Source organism: Onychomys torridus, chromosome 1 (genome assembly GCF_903995425.1).
Source record: "Onychomys torridus chromosome 1, mOncTor1.1, whole genome shotgun sequence".
Taxonomy (NCBI): domain Eukaryota; kingdom Metazoa; phylum Chordata; class Mammalia; order Rodentia; family Cricetidae; genus Onychomys; species Onychomys torridus.
This window is the reverse complement of record NC_050443.1, coordinates 175,666,907-175,686,760: the sequence shown is the minus strand read 5'-3', so window position 1 is coordinate 175,686,760 and position 19,854 is coordinate 175,666,907. Positions and strand designations below refer to the sequence as shown.

General features: G+C 43.0%; 1 protein-coding gene across 3 annotated transcripts in view; it reads left to right on the top strand.

Moving 5' to 3' along the window:
* Positions 1 to 19,854, top strand: part of LOC118587085 (nebulin related anchoring protein) — a 75,532-nt gene that overhangs the window by 11,150 nt on the left and 44,528 nt on the right. For 2 of the 3 annotated variants that reach the window (XM_036192738.1, XM_036192720.1), the window contains exons 6-15: positions 143 to 247; positions 1,215 to 1,319; positions 1,891 to 1,998; positions 2,261 to 2,365; positions 6,027 to 6,131; positions 7,500 to 7,616; positions 11,191 to 11,295; positions 12,496 to 12,603; positions 13,553 to 13,657; positions 19,695 to 19,793. In XM_036192738.1, coding sequence (XP_036048631.1) covers positions 143 to 247; positions 1,215 to 1,319; positions 1,891 to 1,998; positions 2,261 to 2,365; positions 6,027 to 6,131; positions 7,500 to 7,616; positions 11,191 to 11,295; positions 12,496 to 12,603; positions 13,553 to 13,657; positions 19,695 to 19,793 — 1,062 coding nt within the window. The remainder of the gene's footprint in view (positions 1 to 142; positions 248 to 1,214; positions 1,320 to 1,890; positions 1,999 to 2,260; positions 2,366 to 6,026; positions 6,132 to 7,499; positions 7,617 to 11,190; positions 11,296 to 12,495; positions 12,604 to 13,552; positions 13,658 to 19,694; positions 19,794 to 19,854) is intronic. The other variant, XM_036192729.1, reaches the window with a different exon arrangement.

The following is a 19,854-nucleotide window of genomic DNA, read 5'->3' as shown; positions in this document are numbered from 1 at the left end:
CAAGGACCATGTTCAAACTTATCCCAGAAATTGATGTGTTTCCCATGTATGAAATGAGTCCAGTGGCACTGACTTCATTGTAGTGTCGTGAGTTCTCATCCAGGACCAGACTGGTTCTCACACCTCTGCGGTTCTCCAGCAGGGCTATACAGAAGACTACGAACAGCAGCAAGGTAAGGGGAGTTTCCCAGCGATGATCACGCCTGCCTACCAAAGGGCTAAGACAGCCAACCAGCTGGCCAGCCAGGTGAGAGGCCCTGGGCTCTGTGTACCCTTGATGCTAACTTCTGACATGAATGCATCCAGCCCTGCTATTCAGGAAAACAACAAGAAGAATGTTTTATAGGGTTGTGGGGAAAACCAAGTTTTCCTTATAGTGTGTCTTCTGCATCTTAATTGGGCCACATTTACAAAATGTGGAAGAGGAGGGATGCAGAGACCATATAACTCACCCAAAGACTAAAATAAACGTTTCTCCAGGTTGCTGGTTTTCCTTAGAGTGGATGTGTGTTGGAGAACCTGCCCCCACTTTTTTCCCAGGGTACTCTTGAGGAGAGAGGGATAAGAGATATTAGGTAGAAAGATAGAGGGGAGAGAAACAGATAGAAACACAGGATAGCCTTGGGAGGAACTGGATCAATAGCCACTGTCTCCTCCTTATCTTCTAAAGGCCTTTTATAGGAATGCCAAGGGGTGGAGCAAAAGACCTCCCCGCAGCACAGGCAAGTGCAGAGCCTTCCAATCACCTGGTAACCACACATGTGGTCAAACCTCTAATGCAGCTCTGCTGGGTAAAGCAAGCTCAGATCTCACTAGGAAACCTTTGTGGCCTCTGCAGATGTGCATCTACCTGGAGAATGGCATAGTTTATGGGTTAAGGGCTCAGGCTTTAGAGACAGAAACTTAGGATTTGAACCCTGGTTCTCTCAAACATTCGCTGTGTAGCTCTGGTCAAATTACTTAGCTTCTCTGTCCCTCAACTTCTTGTTTGTGGTAAATAATAGTTCCACTGGATGTAATTGTTGAAATGGTCACACAAATCACTATTTAGTAGCACTTAGAAACACCTGGTACATCAGCAAAGACAATGTTTGTGAGCATAGACTTGATTTGTTTTGAGCATGTCTGAAGGTTTAGCTTCTGGAGAGCTGTAAGGGCTTGAAGAGGCTTGAAGTAGGTGTGGCCACGGTTTTGACTCAGCTTCTCCTTATCAGGTACAATACAAGAGAGGCCACGATGAGCGCATCTCCACGTTCACTCCAGTGGCAGACACCCCTGAGCTGCTACGGGTCAAAGCTGGGGGACAGCTTCAAAGTGATGTAAGAAATGATGTAGGAGGGCTGGGGAAATGCATCAGCAGACAAAACATCTGCCACACAAGCATTAGGACCAGAGTTCAGATTCCTACAACCCTTACAAAATCCAGACAAGTGCACTGCCCTGCCTGTAATCCCAGTGCTTGGAAGGCAGAGACCGGGGTTCTGGGACAAGCTGGCTAGCTAGACTAGCTAGAATTAGAGAGAGCTTCATGTTGAGTGAGAGACGCTGCCTTAATACATAAGGTGGAGAGCATCCAAGGAATATACTAAACTCAACTTCAGGACTCTCTACGTAAGCACACTCAGATGCAAAGGAGCCTGCAAACATGGGTGTACCCACCCTCATGTGAACACACATATGCCCCTGGCCCACAGCCCCACCCAGGCCCCACCCGGTACAACATAGGTATGTGCTGAACTCCACACTGTGTCCTCATGAGATAAGATGAATTCGGCCCACCAAGCAGTAAGAACTGCCCGAGGTGGTAGGCAGGGGCTTGTGGTACTCTGAGAGGACAGCCCTCAGATGGTGATGAGCAGGTCATTCACCGTTTTCTTTTGAATTGTCCAGGTGACATACACAGAAGATGGTGGAGCTCAGAGAGGGAAAGGCAGTTTTCCTGCTATGATCACACCAGCTTATCAGATAGCCAAGAGAGCCAATGAGCTGGCAAGTGACGTAAGTGCCCTTGGCTATGCACTATGTTAAGGAGGAAGTGGGATCTCAACCTGGATCAGGAAGTCCAACTTCCTGTCTGCTTTTGCATGCTTGCCAGAGCCAAGAAGGACCTTTCCATCATCACTGTCAACCATTTTCCCTGTGACAGTGGCTTGCCATTTCATGTCTGAGATGGACTCCCTAGGCCCACGCAGAGACAGAAGGCTCACAAAGCATGTATGTTCACTCTTGTAACATTGAGTTTTTCTTACCCTCCAAACAGGTGAGGTACCATCAACAATATCAAAAAGAAATGAAGGGCTTGGCTAGTTCTGTCGGAGGAGCTGAGGGCAAGATGGCAAAGGAATGTGTAGACCAGTATGGCCAGGTATGAGGTACTTCTGGGAGTGGCTTGTCTTCTCCAAGGTCAGTTCTCTTTGTTCCCTACAGCTGTGACAGCCAAGGATATTATTATCAGGGTTTGGACTTAGGTCCAAACAATATACAGACAACAAATTACAAGCACCTTGAAAAGAGAACCTATGCCAGTGTGGTGACTTGGCCTATAATTCGATGTTTTCATTGATTCACTGAAGGACAATTACAAGGAATCAAATCGGTTGTGTTAGCACAGGATGAACATTGAAAGGGATCAAAATGTATGTCTTGAGGAGTTTGGGAGATAGCTTCGTGGGTAAGAGTGCTTATTGTGTAAGTAGGAGAACTTCAGTTCAAGTCTCCACCATCCACATTAACAAAAAAAGGAGAAAGGAAAAAGCTGGGTATTACCACGTGCAACTATCACTGCAGTGCTGTGCACAGTGGAGATACGGGCATCCATGGGGCTTCCTGACTGCCAGCCTAGCTCCAGTTTCAATGAGAGACCCTGTCTTAAGGGAATAAGGTGGGGCATGATAGAACAGGATACTAGACATCATCCTTTGGCTTCAGAACCCATGCATACCTGCACATGCACACATGCACATTCAACACACACACACACACACACACACACACACACACACACACACACACAAAATGTGTATCTTGAAAAATATTGAATATTTCACTAAGTAACAGAAATTACTTCCTTAGGAAGTAAATAGTTTACCTAGGTTGCTAGATAAAACAGTGTATTCTAGAAATCTCAAGCCTTGTCCCCAGTCCTATTTTTCTAGTGGACCACCATCAGGTCAGGGAGCAGAAAGGTCAGATAATAGACTCAATGTGATTGACACTTCCACATCCCTGTGTGTCATGTGGTACTAGAACGTCATCATGAGATAAAGGAAGCACTATTCTTTCAAAGTCACAGGAGAAAAATACTGAAAAGAAATCAGAAAACTACAAAGAACTGATTTCTTGGAAACCAAGTCAGCATGGGTGGGCATATATGCCCATGTGACTCTCATATATGCACATGGGATGTATGTGAAGATGGGTTTTTGATCCTTTTGTGGAAGTGTCTGCCTAAGCAAGAAATGCTTAGTTTTGAGTTTAAAAGACAGTTTAATTGAATCATACAAGCAAACTACAGGCATTTGTTGTTTTAAACTCAGTGAAATATGTTCTTACTTATCCCATGTTTTAGAAGACTCAGAAAAATTTCTATGAATCAGTTTTATTTTAAAAAGCAAGAAACACCTTGCAGGAGCTAAGTGTGATGTTTGTTTACATTTGTAATCCTATAACTTGGGAGGGTGAGGCAGGAGGATTGCCAGGAATTTGACCCTGGAAGACCTGGTGAGTTCCAGTCTAGTCTGGAGTACATAGTGAGGTCCTGTCTCAGCAAACAAACAGACAACAAAACAAACAATCAAAAATACCCCCTTGCTTCTATATCTGGCAAAAAATATCCAGTCTGTATTTTCCCATCTCATCCACCCCTAGTTAGGACACCCATGCCATTTCATTTGTGTCCACACACATTTGGAAAGCCACAAAGCCCATCACTAAGAATCCTAGAACTGTCTTCTTCCCCAGCTCCCCAAATGGACCTTTTTTTTTTTACTAATTATGTTTGGCTTAGAACATTCTGGTAAATGAGCAGGAAGGAAGGCTCAAATTAATCAATTTTCATTTGGGCCAAGACACTATGTTTGGCTGTAGCTGAAGTGTGATTTGTAGTGTTCCAGAAGGTTCCTGGTCAGTAGAGCATGTGGACTGGAATTTCCAGTCCTGATGATGACAAACTCAACAATCAAAGTGGATGTCGTCGGGTGGCATTGTGGGCGAAGTGGCATGGCATTCTTCTGTTTGATTTAGCATGACTTCTCAGGGCATGAGCAGGTTGGAGCGAGAGGCAGGCAGATAAGCTATAATATCTGTAGTGCCTTAAATACCATGTAGCTCATTCCTGCTAATGACTGGCTAGACACATGAAAAAGACTATGCTGTGCAATATATTTGTTATTCATAACCAAGCAATTCCCTAATAGAAGTCAGTACCCTACAAAAAGATTCACACACACACAGACAGACAGACAGACACACACACACACAGAGACACACACACATGCACACAAACACAGACATATATACAGACACAAACACACACATACACATAAACACATACACACAAACACATACACATACACATACATTAAACACACCCATACATATAAACACAAATATACACACAGAGACACAAACACACACACACACACAAGCACAGAGACACACACACATGCACACAAACACAAACATATATACAGACACAAACACACACATACACATAAACACATACACACAAACACATACACTAAACACACACACATACATATAAACACAAATATACACACAAAGACACAAACACACATACACACACACAAGCACAGAGACACACACACATGCACACAAACACAGACATATATACAGACACAAACACACACACACACAAACACACACATACACATAAACACATACACACAAACACATACACTAAACACACACACATACATATAAACACAAATATACACACAGAGACACAAACACACACACACACAAACACACAAAAAATAAAGCTAAGACACAAAACTAGAAAGCAGAAAACAAAAACCATGGAGGCTGCCACCAAAACCAAACAACAAACTTAGATCCCTGTCCCTCCTCCAGACTTACCTTTTTTCACTTACTATATTTGACCCAAAACACTCTGGCTTCAAAGCAAAAAGGAGGCTCAGCCAGTTTTCATTTCTGTGGTAAAAAGAATCCTAGCTACTTAGATTTGATCCAAGTATTTCACTTAAGGAAATGTATGCGCCAGAGTCTTGAAGGCAGGCTCTAGACAGCAGGCTCTTGCTTCAGAGGAGACCTCAGGGAGAGTGTTGTGATCCCAAGGGATTCCTAAGACAGTTTCATGCCCTGGACAGACAGCTCAGAGGAAAAAGCTGACTCTGCTCAGCGTAGGTCTGGGCTGAAGGAGATTCTGTGACTTCCAAGAGAAGGTGCAGCTGACTTGATGTACCACATCCTTTTCACTCATGAGATGCTGGTTTTGTGAAAGGTTTTTCTTTATGGGAGTTGGAGAGTGGTGTATAGGAAGGAAAGGAAAAATTAGAAAGAGAGTGATCATTCTCATTCTCAAAACAAATTTACCCCATTTCAGAGACTGATGGCAACATTGGTTCCTCTTCACAAAGATACAAAAGGTTTTATTCTACGTGATTTCTGGTCACACAACACAGTATGGAGGTGTCAAAGCACCTTTCTGCTGTTGAGTTTCCCAAAGTAATGTTTGAGACCAACAGATACAACCACATGTGAATTAAATAACAGCACCGCGGTGAAGAATCTCTTGGCTTATCTGATTTTGTGCTGATTGATGATGATGAGGAAGATGACAGATTTTTATGTATTTATTATATAGTGGTCCTGGCTCCAGGATCTAGTATCTTCTTTACCACGTGGTACTTCTTTGGCAGTCACTGGGCTGCAATGTCCCGTGTGGAGGATCTTTCCTGAGATCAGTCTCTTGAGCTGTCACTGCTGAGCACTGCACATTCCAGGAAGGACACATTACTAACCAAAGCTTTTGATTGACTCACCAGGCTTACTCAGAAGAGTGTGATGAACCTAGGGGAAAGGGCAGCTTCCCAGCCATGATCACCCCAGCTTATCAAAACGCCAAGAAGGCCAATGAACTTGCTAGTGACGTAAGTACTGGCAGAGCCATGGAGGTGGAGATAAGGAAATGCTGAGGGCTGTGCTTACTGAAAGTCATGTACAGACACCTCTCAGGGCCAAGCAAAAGCAGAATGCTAGCCTGCCCCCAGGTCCAAACTCATGGCATCTTCTTGATCTGCTCATAGACTTTGAGTCCATTTATCTGTTCACATGAAATGGGGCTAGGCTAACTACACTGGTCATTTGTCATTTGAAAAGGTACAAATGCTGGTCCAGGCAGATAAGCAGGTGTGAAGAGAATCTTTCCCAAAACCCCATAGTGAAATTGGTCCTCTTAGGGGAAAAGCTCACTGAATGAATGTAGCAAGTCTTTCTCTATCCCACCAGCCAGCTCCCAAATAATGACATGGTATTTTTAATTCTGAAAGCTTGGCCTTTAGCTTAGTCTTGTTCCTAACTACCTCTTACAACTTTAACCCATTTATATCAATCTACATTCTATCACATGGCATTACCTCTCTTCCATCTTGCACCTCCTGTTTCCTCTCCGTGTCTCTTGTCAGCTCTTGTAAGCCTCCATTATCTCCTCCTCCTTCCTGTCTCTGCCGGAAGTCCCAGCTATACCTCCTGCCTAGCTATTGACTTTCAGCTTTTTATTAGACCAATCACAACACATACATCTTTGCACAGTATACAAATGTCCTGCAACAAAAGAAGCCATGTGATTATCAAATTGGGTGGGACCCAGTGAGAGATAAGAAGCTTTTATTTGGAGAATGTAAGGCAGCAGGCAGTCCTTGAGAGATGGGCTATAATTAAACTCAGTAAAGTGTGGTACTTACTGTAGTTCTTAACATGCCAACTTGGACTTGGTCTCTGACTGGAAACTAGTATTCACTTCATCCTTTTACCCTTCCTCCTCCTCCTCCTCCTCCTCCTCCTCCTCCTCCTCCTCCTCCTCCTCCTCCTTCTCTCTGCTACTGTTTAGTGAGGACCCAGGCACCCAGGGCAGCACCACCTTTGCCCTGAGAAGGGAAATGCAAGACATTATTCCTGTCTTCTCTGCAGACAAAGCAGAAATGGTGTTGGAATTGAGGGCAGGACGGGGTTGGGATGTCTCTTTGTGATGGTTGCCTGAAGAACCTCTCTCACTTGCTCCAGGCAGTGTTAGAGTGAAAAGCGTGAGAAGTGTGGAAAGGGCCAGGAAAAGCTGTAACACAAAAAAAGAACCGAGTGGTTTCTAAATGTAACAAGAGATTTGAAAGGATCCCGAGGAATTTTCCTGCCTTTAGAGAATTCTGTGGCAGTGATGTTAGTATTAAATCCAGATTGTTGCAGCTGCCCCGTGGGGAGTGTGGCAACCACAACCCGAGATTCTCTTTGTGTGCTTCTTCCAGATCAAATACAGGCAGGACTTGCATAAGATGAAAGGCGCTGCGCATTTTCACTCCCTTGCAGCCCAGGACAACTTGGTTCTTAAGCGAGCTCAGAGTGTGAACAAGCTTGCAAGTGAGGTGAGTGTTGGGGAGAGCCATGCTGCTGTGCTGTTGCCCTTTTCTCTCAGACCGTGAATGCAGTGCCCTGTTCAGAAAGAGTGCTGCTACTGGTGGCATTTACTTGACAGGTAGGGCAGGAGGGTCAGGAGTTCAAGGCCACTCTAGGCTATACAGTGAGTTAGAGGCCAGCCTGTACTATGTGAGACCCTGCCTCAAATCAAACAAAATGAAACAGCATACTGCATGTTACCAGTTTCCAAATAATGCATATATAGAACCAAACAAATCTTTCTCTGTGGGCTCAAAACTTTCTTAGTAAATATTCAGAAGTGCCAGATTTGTAGCTGTCAGAAAGACTACTAGACTATACAACTTTTAGAGATTTGTTTTAATTTTTAATTGCTTGCATGTGCATGCATATGCACATATGTGAATGCAGGTGCACTCAGGAAACAGAAGAAGGTGCCAGGTCCCCCTGGAGCTGGAGCCATAGGCAGTTAGGAGCCACCCAACTTGGGAAGCAAACTCAGGTTCTCTGCTAGAGTAGCAGGCACATTCAACCTCCAAGCCATCTGCCCAGCCTGTATGCTCTAACTTTTAAAATCATAAGTGTTACATTAGTGTGGAATCAAAGCCTAGAAAGACTGTTTCAAATGCCATATTTCTCTTATCACTGGAGTTAGAGTTCAGAGAAGCTGTGTCTATTCCATGAGTGCCACTTGCCTTCCAGGTTGGTCTGGCTGCTAGGTGGGCATTGTTTGAACCACCCTATGTTTACGCCTTTCTGAACGAGGACTAGTTGGCAAGAACACATGTCCTCCAGCTCCCTGGATCTCTAGTGTCCCTTCATAGTGACTCCTGTCGTCTGCACTGTTCCTTAGTACCTGAAGACCTTTGTGTGGCAGCTCTGACTATGGGAAGAAAAGTGCCCCCGTACCATGTTCTCTGCAACTTAGGCACTGAGATGCAGATACCTTAGAGTGCCCTGTTCTTCTGTAAGGCCTCAATCTCAAACCAATCTGACCGGTGACCTTCTGACCTTTGACCTTTGAATACTCAGAATCAGACTTCCCTGAGCCTCATTAGGAGCCTTGCATGCTTTGAGATGGTCTGGTGCTGAAAGATTAGACATTCTAGGTGATTCTAATACTCTGAAGCAGATGTCAGTACCCTGCGGCCTTAGTTTCAGATCTAGCTCACAGCCCAAATCTAGCTCAGGGCCTATTTTTATAAATGAAGTTGTGTTTGGGGCACAGCCACAGTGTATCTGCTACAGACTGCTTTTAGCTGCCATTAGGCTCTCACGGTGAATTTGAGCACCTGATACAGAGAGTATGTGGAGGGCAAAGCCTGAAATAATTGATCTATTTTGTTAGCTATATGATATAATAACAATTATATTAATATATAATTAATATTAGCATATGATATATGTGATACATATAATATGACCATTTGTTAGCTTTGGTAAACCTTGGCAATCATTGAATCATATCTATTTCTTTCTTTCTTTTTTTGGTTTTTTGAGACAGGGTTTTTCTGTGTTGTTTTGGTGCCTGTCCTGGATCTCGCTCTGTAGACCAGGCTGGCCTCAAACTCACATAGATCCACCTGGCTCTGCCTCCCAAGTGCTGGGATTAAAGGAATGCTTCACCTGCCCAGCATGGACCATCTCTTTTTCATAGTCCAGAAAAGGAAAGTGTCTGGCCTGATATAGAGATCTCAGGACCCAAAGTAGAACCAGAAACTAGAATTGGGTAGGTGGTGGCCAAGGACAGTTCAACCACCAGAAGGAGTATGTGCACATAGAAAAGGACCACTCCTTTCCTATGTGAATGTACATACCTGAACATATGACTATCAAGACACATCTATAGAGCCTGGAGAGGTGGCTCAGTGGGTAAAGTGAGGTCTTAAGTTTGGATCTCTAGCATCCAGTTAAAAGCCAGAAATGGTGGCACAAACTTTTCACTTTAGCATTGTGGGTGGGATGGGGTGGGGTGGGGTATGGGGAGCAGAGACTATGTCCTAGGAACTTGCTCTCCAACCATTGTGGCTGAAACAGCAAGTTCCAGAGTCAGCAAGAGACCATGCCTCCAAAAATAAGGTGGAGAGTAATAAAAAAGATACCCAACATGTGGACTTATGAGTGTGTATACATGCATACACACAAGCAACATACAAAGTTAAAAACTTTTTAGTCCTTAAATATATTTTATTTTATGTGGATGTGTATGTACCTGAGTGTATGTTTATGCACCATGTGCATACCTGGAGGTCGGAAGAGCATTGGATCCCTGGAACTGGAGAGCCTTCATGTGGGTGCTGGAAACTGAACCCAGGTCCTCTGCAAGAGCAGTGGCCTCTCGACACTGAGCCATTTCTCTAGCCCCCCTCCCCACTTTAAAATAAGGATGTAGTTCTAGAGTAAGTAAGGATTCAAATGCACATATGGTTTTGCATTTTTAACTATATGTCATTTGTCAGCATTAAAATGCACCATGCACACCTTTAAAAGGCCTAGCTTTACCACACAGTTTATCACACTGTAACCATTTATGTTGTATTTCCTTCAGTGAGTGATCCCAAGGGCACTTTCTAGTTCATTTCCCCCTATGATTATCAGTAAGATGAGCCAGCTCTGTCTCTCTTCATGGTGCTAACCATTAGCTGCTTTCTGCAATTACCTGGGACGGTCTATTTGGTAACAATAGCCTCACATCCTGTGTGAGGCACACACAGGGAGCTCCATTACCAGCCTATTTCAAATTAAAGATGGCCTACCTCAGAGTGGGCTCCTTCATCATATTCCTTTGTAAAGCTCTGTGGTTAAATTTTTTTGATGTGTTCATACAGAGACATGTGTGTGGGTCTACAGTGGGAGGAGTTTCTCAAATGCACTTGTCTATGTGGTGGGCTCTCAGAAGAAACAGGGCATAGCTAGAAGTTTGGACATCGCATAAACACATAAGACATTTTACCCCAAGGGTACTCACAGCATTTCTAAAATAATTTTTGACATTATAATTATAATAATTATTATAATTTGATGCTGCAGAGCAAACCCGGAACCCCATACTGGGGACACTCACTGTCACCAAATTACACCCCAACCTGTTTTACAGTTCTTGATCTACGAAGCATTACAGTACCTGCTACTGAGAAGGACTACACATGTGTAACTTTCAGAATGAAATAACTTGCCTTATTACTTATTTTTGTTTTTTGTTTTTCAAGACAGGGTTTCTCTGTGTAGTTTGCAACTTTCCTGGAACTTGTTCTGTAGACCAGGCTGGCCTCAAACTCACAGAGATCCACCTGCCTCTGTCTCCCGAGTGCTGGGATTAAAGGTGTGCGCCACCACCGCCCGGCTGTTACTTATTTTTATAAAGGAAAATATACACAGGTGCACATGTGCACACATACAAACAAACACACACACACACACACACACACACACACACACACACACACATTTTTAGTATGCTCTGCCCTACTTTAAATCTTAGGTTGAAAGTTTTCCAAAAAAAAATATCCCAGTCAAGTCTTGGGGATGTTTTTAAGAAAGTTCTTGGTGTTTGATTTCTCCAAGGTGGAGTATAAGAAGGGTCTGGAAAGTAGCAAAGGCCACAGTATCAACTACTGTGAGACACCCCAGTTCAGGAGCGTGAGCAAGATCTCAAAGTTCACCAGCGATGTGAGTTATTGCCTGAGCACCTGTCTGGGCACGTTTTGTGAGTTGAGCTTCTGGGTCTCCTGAGAGATGGTCTTCGTGACTATTTCTATGTGTCTGGGAGAAGCATGGCCTCCCAGGTGCATGGTACATTGAGTTTTGGTTAAGAGTGTCTTCTGGGATTAGTCTGCTCATTATCAAATGATGTCACAACCTCAACATTCCTTGCTTGTATGTATGGGACGGAGTCCTCAAGGAAGGACTGTATTTGTACATCCCATCTGTGTGGCCCAGTGGCTGTTCCTGGTGCTGAATGCTAGCATGGGGGCCTGGTTGAGCATGCAGTGTCCCTCTCACTGAGACTGTGTCTTTCTGAGTCAATATACAATCTCACTTAGCCCTCATGAAGATGTATTCAGTCCATTTTGGTTGTCCTTTTATTTGGTGAACAGCATTTAGGACATGACTCATTATTCTACATGGTTGCCATAGTGATGAATTTTTACATCATAAAATTTGACAAGGATCAGGTTCTATTTTTTGTGCATAATCATCCCTCAATATCCATAGGGGGTTGACTGGTTCAGGACCCCCCCTGGTGATGCTATAATTCTCAAATTCCAATGCCCCTTATGTAAAAATGATGTAGTAATGGGACATAGCCTTTGCATACACTTCAGGTCATCTCCAGATTACTTATAATACTCAATGCATCAAAGATGCTCTAGAGATAGATATGCTAAATTTTTAAAGGAAAAGCTTACACATGTTTACTGCAGATACAGCCTTCTTTTCAAGTATCTTCAATCTGTGATAAGTTGAATCTACAGATGTAGATGCCATGGATACAGAGGGCTGACTGTATTTAGACAAGGAGGCAATAACACGTAGTGACTTGGCTTGTGGACCGTAACCACACTATCAGGTCTTGTTCAATGGTTGTCTGCTGCCAGCTCCACACTCTCATGGTACATTTTCATAATGGAAAAGTCTGGTAAATTTAAAACTAAAGATGTAAAAATGAACAAATAGAACCAGTCTGCTTTGTGCTCCCCACAAGATGCTTGTTTTCCCATCTTTTACCAAGTCCTTGTGTTCTTTTGACATTTAAGGTTTTTGTTTTTAAGTTTATTTTTTTCAGTAGTATAATTACGTTTATTTTTAGACTTAGTTTACCTTCATCTAGTTGGGAAATTTTCATCAAAGTTTAATGTTGTCTTGTAGAATAAATATAAGGAAAACTATCAGACCCACCTGAGAGGCCACTATGAAGGAGTTGGCATGGACAGACGCATGCTCCACGCTCTCAAAGTTGGCAGCCTGGCCAGCAATGTGAGTTCTGATTAAGGGATGGTCGGAATTGGCTGGTTGGGGTGTGAAAAAATTGGCCAATTATTTTTTAAACCCACTTTAAAAAATTGTATATTTTGATATATAAAAACAGACCCACATAGACCTTTAAATGTTACCCAATATAATAAAGAATGTATAAAAAGCTTTTAAAGCTTTCAGAGGCTCAGCTAAGCCTTAGTTAGCATTCTTTGACTTGAAGGATCTATCATAATTAATTGATCCAGTATAGTAAAATGCTCAGCTTCTGAAAGACACAGTAAGATGGACATGTGTGATTCCTACTTGAAGCGCTATGGGATCTCAATGCTTTGTGAGTCTGAGTTGAGTTGGTTAGTTGGTTGGAAACTTTTTTCAGCTGTTGAAGACATGCTGTGGCTGACAGCAGCTCGAGGGATGGAGTGACCAGACACGGCACAGCATGACCATCCCGTTCTCTCTAGCTTGGTCAGTCTAGTCCACAGATGTGCCAATACCAGTTCTAAATCTTGGAGGGAACAAGTTCTTAAAGAAGCCTGGTTAACATTTAGAACATCTGAATGTTGGGGTTCTTCTGCCTTAGCATGCTGGTGTTGACTGTTATAAAAATAACCGAAACACTCTGAAACTTTACACTTTTCATTCATTTTCTTAAATTGCCAAGAAGCACTTTCACTGTATACCTGTGTGCAAGTGCTTATTTTAAACAAAAACGAGGGTCTCATAATTAAAAAGAGAGATAAAATAAACGTGCTACACACAGAAGTTGACTAATTTTGGACTAATTAAGAATGATTTCAATTAGTTAAAGGGGAATGTGTGAACATAATGTAATTTTCTTTTGAGGTGATGAAAGCGAATTAATTTTGTTCCTGATTATTTAAAAATATTTATAATATTCATAGAAGGTTAGGGAAAGTGGGAGCTGATGTCTCTTCTCTTTGGGTTTCAGGTTGCCTACAAGGCTGACTATAAACAGGACATTGTGGATTACAACTACCCAGCTACTCTCACTCCAGCCTACCAAACAACAGTGAAACTGGTTCCCCTGAAGGATGTGAGTCCTCCACCACCTTTTATTCTATGCTTGACGTGGAGCAAAGCTTGGGCAGCAAGATGGGAAGGAAAAAAAATCCCATCTATATACAGGAGGTTGGAGGGACTGGAAAAAGGGCTTGCCCCTCCTCTGGGAAGTCCATGTATGATTAAAAACTCACTTTCTGTGTAAAATATGGATGATTATGCTCTCCTCATAGAATTTGAAGAGCTACATCTGCTGGTCACATTTATAATAATTGTTTCATAGCAATGATGACCTATAAAAATTAGAACATAGTATGCTAAAGTAGGTTTAAGTTAAGAGTGAGTAATAGGGTCAGCTATACTTTTTTCTCAGGGGTATATTGGCAAGCATAGAGAGATGGATGGATGGAGGGAGGGATGGATGGATGGATAGATCTCTTAGTATAGCAGTGAGCCTGTTTATGGTTTGGCATCCCAAATGAAATAATACAATTGATTAAAATTACTGTTTTTCTATCACAATAATTTTATTATGTGTCCAGTATTGAAATTTTAGAAAATATTGAAAAGGGAATAAAGAAAATGATAAAGTAATTTACTCTCTTAAAAAAACGAGCTGACCTCATAGTTTTCCAGGGAAGGTTATCATCAATTTACAATCTAATAAGTAATTCTGTGTGTGTCCACCAGTTGCCCAGGGTGCTTTGCTTCTGCTCCTATGGGCTCAGCACAACTCCAGTGAGCAGTTGGGGTTTTCCCAATGGTAGATAAGACCTTGCCTCTCCCTCTCTTTTGCTGAGAGTAAGATGTGATGGGATTGATTTGGCTAGATCTAAAACAGTGTCTGGATCATCAAGTTGGTAAATGACAGCTTATTGGATGAATGTGGCTTTGTGAAGTTGAATGGAGCAGGGGAAGAGAACCAGAAGAATGTAAGGGACCAACGCTTTCTGACTCTTTTCCCCCAGGAAGTTTTATTGTTATATCCCAATGAAACCAAAACTTCTTTAACTTTGGTTCCAAATACTTCATAGGTTGCTTAGCAATTAAAAATAAAATCATGAGTGTGTGCATTTGCAATTAAGTTCTAGAGACTAAGCCTAACGAACCGCACGGATAAAATGAGACAGATGTTATAGCTCTGTATTTCCATTGTAACATCGTCTGCTACTAGAGTTGTGTCTGTAGGGCTTGCCGGAAATGTTGCAGCTAGTTCAGAAAACTAGACCGCAGTAGAGACTGGGCTCAGAGACAGCATCTAAGCCGATAGCACATGACCATACCTGGCTCATTGTTTGCTTGTGCCTGTGAGGAGTAAAATCAAAACATAGCAGAAAAAGGGCTGCTACGTCTCATGTGTGGCAATCAGCTGGCACTGAGTCAGGCCTGATGAACAGATGCGTCTTTCCCTCCTTCCTCTTACTCTCTTGGCTCTGGTATGTGTCTGAGCAAATGATTATTAACATTCAGGAAGTTTGGGCAGTCCATTTTTATTTTCCAGGAGAATTTGTGGTCTTGCCATCTGGTATCCTTAAAGGTGGTAAAAACAGCCAAGCAATTAAATATAGCATGGGTTCTTAATTAGAGGGCATTCCTTTAGATGGGTTTTTATAAACACTAATAGAATTAAAATGGGATTCAGTGCTTAGCAGAGAGCCTTTCAGAATGTAGATTGAAGCAGTGACCAGACATTTATGAAACTGTGAAGATGTGATTAATCATGGAGGCTGTTAATTATGTCCTGCAGAGAAAAGTAATTGTGTGTGGTGACATATTTAGTGCAGAATTATCAGGAAGCAATGTGCTATTTTAAAAATACAGTTTTTGTGACATTTTATCATGCATAGTTCTGAATTCTAATAAGACTCTATTATGAGCTGATAATTTCCCCCTCTGAATTAGGAAGTCACACCACTGTAATCTCATTAGTAGTTGACATTGAAATGACTTTATGTTCCCCAGTTTTCTCTATATACTCCAGACATACGAAGTTTTTCTCCTTGAATTATTAATGAAAGAATACTAAGGTGATGGTGTCTAGACCCAGCACAGCAGTCCGCTATGCACTGGAATTTCTGTAGTGTCCATATGTGCTATTTTAGAGACGGGTTTATCTGTCATTTGTTTGCACATGGAATACATTTCTTGGTCTAAATATACAGTCAAAGGGTTCTCATTGGGGAACCCCCATCTATCTGTAATAATCCCAAGCACTCCAGGGAAACTGGGCTTACAGAGCAAAGACCCAAGGGCACAGCCTGAGGACTAATTTGCCAGTTGGTCTGGGATGCCAATCATAGCTTTCACCCCTTACTAGCTAAGCAATTGCTTTAGTCCCCCATGCCTCTGTTACCACACTGTAGGGTAGGGGTGATTGCAGGATGGCTGGGGGATTAACTAGTTAGGGTGTGTGGAACACTTGGAGCAGTGAAAGGTACAGGAAGTGTCCTGTGTTGCTCATAATTGCTACTAACTGACATCGGCAAGGGCAAGGATAATGAGTAAAGGGAAGACTTGGAATAAATAAGCTGGAAGCCAGAACACCCAAGTTGGTGCTCAGGTTTATTTCATGAGTGCCACTGTTTTTTTTTGTTTTGTTTTGTTTTTGTTTTTTTAAATATGGACTCATTTGCCAGCTCTACATTAGAGTGGATCTGGAGCAGGATGTGCTGGAGTCTGGGGTTGCGCTGGGTGAGTCTTGCCCAGAAGACAATTTGCAGCCTTTCTGTCTTCTGGCATTTACATTCAGTCAGCTCCCATTTCTACAGCATTCCCTGAGCCTGAGGGGAGATGGCATGAGTGTCTTGTTGATGGCTGAGCACACACCCCTCACTCACCTCAGCACCCATCACTCACCTCAGCACCCATCATTCATTCTCAGTACACATCACTCACCTCAGCACCCATCACTCACCTCAGCACCCATCACTCACTTCAGCACATGTCACTCATTCTCAGCACCCATCACTCATTCTTGGCATCCATCACTCATTCTCACTACCTTGTACATCTATAAGCCTCTGTATTTACTACCTTTTAATGGAAAGAGAAGCTTCTCTGATCAAGACTGAGAATAACATCATCTATGGCTATAAGCATATGTACTTAGGAGTCAATTTGGTATTATTTCAGCTTAGGTAACAACTGTATTCAGCCCCCCACCCCACCCTAGGGCCTATGATCTCAAGACTTCACCATGAGTTTTTGGTCTCTGTTTACACTACCAGGCATAGATTCCCTGAAATCCAATCAGAAGGCTGTGCAAGAATAGGTCTAACAAAAGTCAGGCATGGAGGAAGAGGAGTTCAGGGGTAGCCTATCTCTTTCTGTTGAATGATTTGCTACGAATAGATTCAGGGAGACAACGATGGGGGTCATTGTTTTCAATTGTGCACCCACTGGAGACCACACTAGAAGCCAACTGATGCTCCCAACCTGGTGGTTCCAGATGACCATGGTTAAACTAAATGGCTCATAAAATAAAAACAAAAATCATGAAATTGGGAAAGGGACTGGTAAGGATGGGTGGGGAGGGTTGGTAAGGATGGGAGGGAGCTAAGAGGAATGGGAAGTGAATGGAACACACTGTACACAAGTATGAAATGGTCAGCTAACAAAAATGATCGATTAAACACTTTGTAAAAAGAAATGTTGAAAACCAAATTTAGAAAGCCCCATGTCCTAGAGCTTTGTCTTTAGAAGTGACAAAATGCTGTGGAATTTCAAAGACTGGGAAATTATTCAAGAAACAACCACATCAAGGCTTGCTTAAGCTAGGATTTTATACATTTATTTTTAAAGTTGTCAGTAACATGTGTATACATGCTTTGAAACAGGTATACATTGTGGGACATCTAAGTTGAGCTAATGGATTCATTGGCTCAGAATATTGCAGTAGTTTTCAAAGAATGTGGACTCACTGCTTCTTGGTAATAATTGGAAAATGGAGACACTGTGTGCTGATTCCTGAGGCCATGGGAGGAGCTCCAGGCAGAGAGAGCACTGGGTAGTGTGACTGAGTGACACACTCTGGGGCCATGATGGGTTTCCGGACTTAGGCAATCCAGGACATAGGGAGATGTTCAGGAGGGAGTTGCCTCTTTGAGTTAAACTGCAGCTCAGCTTAGATATTAGATCAGAAAGGCTTAGATACTCTGGAAGATTCTACCAGCATGGGATATATAGGCCATAGAGACTCATCTGGAATAGCTATGTGGGCAGGGCTATGTCTAAATTTTCTTGCTCAGCGCTGATTCCATGCCTGTTGAAAGAGTGAGTGAATGAAAAAGTGGCTGGGGCCAGAAAGGTGGGAAGGGAGTTAGGAACGAGTTTGTTCCTACACTCTTCCTGGGATCTCAGGCAAATTAAACTGGGACAGCTCATTGCAGCCACAGCCTCACCTCTTTGCCTTCACCTGTTCTCTTGTTGCCCTAGGTAGATTTAGGGGTTCTTGCTCACCCCATCTCAGTCCTCTCCAATGTTGCCTACCCTGAGGCTATGAACCTAGGCCCTGACTTTTTTTCTCATGCTCCTTTTCCTCCCATTCTGGGTCATGGTCAGGGGAATTTAGAGGAGAATGAGCTGGACTGGTGAATGTATTCTTCTGTACAAATGACTGATAATACTTTACTCTTTTAAAAATGATTTGCATTTTCAAAAATGAAATCTAGTAACCCCAGTTGTCTAGAGGTAGGAAAGCTGGCAGCCAGTGCAAGAAGCTTATGCCCCCCCCCCAACTTCCTGTCTTCCAGGAAGACACTAAAATGTGGGTGGCTTCTTTGGGGACCGTGGAAAGGTGAAAGAGAGACCAGCAGCAGCTGGTGTACAAGTACACACACCACCTCTGTGGTCTCATTAGGACCACCTCTTCAAGGGTACTTTGCATCTCACTCAGCACACACACAGAGGGATAGGGCATTCCTCAGTGGGAGAGAGCTCACCTAAGGGCATAAGGCATGGCAGGGGATAAACAGATGACACCTGTATGACATTGTTAGACCTTTTGTCCCTCTTTCATTTTCTATTCTCTGTCTATCTATCTATCTATCTATCTATCTATCTATCTATCTATCCATCCATCCATCCATCCACCCATCTATTATCTACTTGTCTGTTTATCTATCTATCTATCTATCTATCTATCTATCTATCTTTGAGACAGGGTTTCTCTGTACAGGCCCAACTGTCTTGGAACTCACTCTGTAGACCAGGTTGGCCTTGAACTCACAGAGATCCACCTGCCTCTGCCTCCTGGGATTAAAGGCATGCTCCACCACCACCTGGCTTATTTTCCCTTTTTAAAACACATCTCTTTTATGAAGTATTAGACATACAGAAAAAAATCCCATTTAGTGTATATAGACACCTTGAATTCTTGTTAAGATTTATCTTATTTTAAGGGTGTGTGTGTGAATGTGGGCGTGTGCTCCTGAGTGTTAGTACCTAGGGAGGCAGAGGCACTGGATGCTCCCTGAGCTGGAGTTACTGCTGATCATGAGCCACTTGATATGGGTGCTGGGAACCAAATTCTAATCATCTGCAAGACTGTGCATGCTCTTAACCATGGAACCATCTCTCCAGCCCCTTTATTGTTTTATAAAGTGACCCTGTGTCCATTTTCTCTGGCAGTGAGCCTAGGGATGGAATGACTGGAACAGAGATTTTTTTGTTTCTTTCAAATGCAGTTCTGGATTCCAAGGGTTGTTGCCACAGTCTTGACAGCACTATGAGTTCCCATAGCTACCTTGTCTTTGCCAACACTCACTATTGCCAGTATTTTCCTTCTCTCTCTGTGGGTGGGGATGAAGGGCATTGTTCTGGTGGACAGTATAAAGGTGTATGTTTCCTGTGTTCACTGCTGAGTTAACTGATCTCCACTGTGCTGCTTCTCCAAGTCACTCACCCTTCCATGCCCCACTTCAATCTGTTAGCTCGGCATGCCCACTGGTATACAGTCGGGAGTTTTCATTCTTTTTCTAATTCCCTGAGAGCCACTCCAGGGCTGGGGAAGGGAGCCAAGCACACAGTAGAGACAATGGCAAATGATGTTTCCTGTGCCTGTTCTTGCCTAGGTCAACTACAGACAGAGCATCGACAAGCTGAAGTACAGCTCAGTGACAGACACACCTCAGATTGTTCAAGCCAAAATCAGTGCCCAGCAACTGAGTCATGTAGGTAGCACATCCCTGCCCAGCTGGGAGTCTTGCCATGGCCGTGAGGCCTCTGGATAGC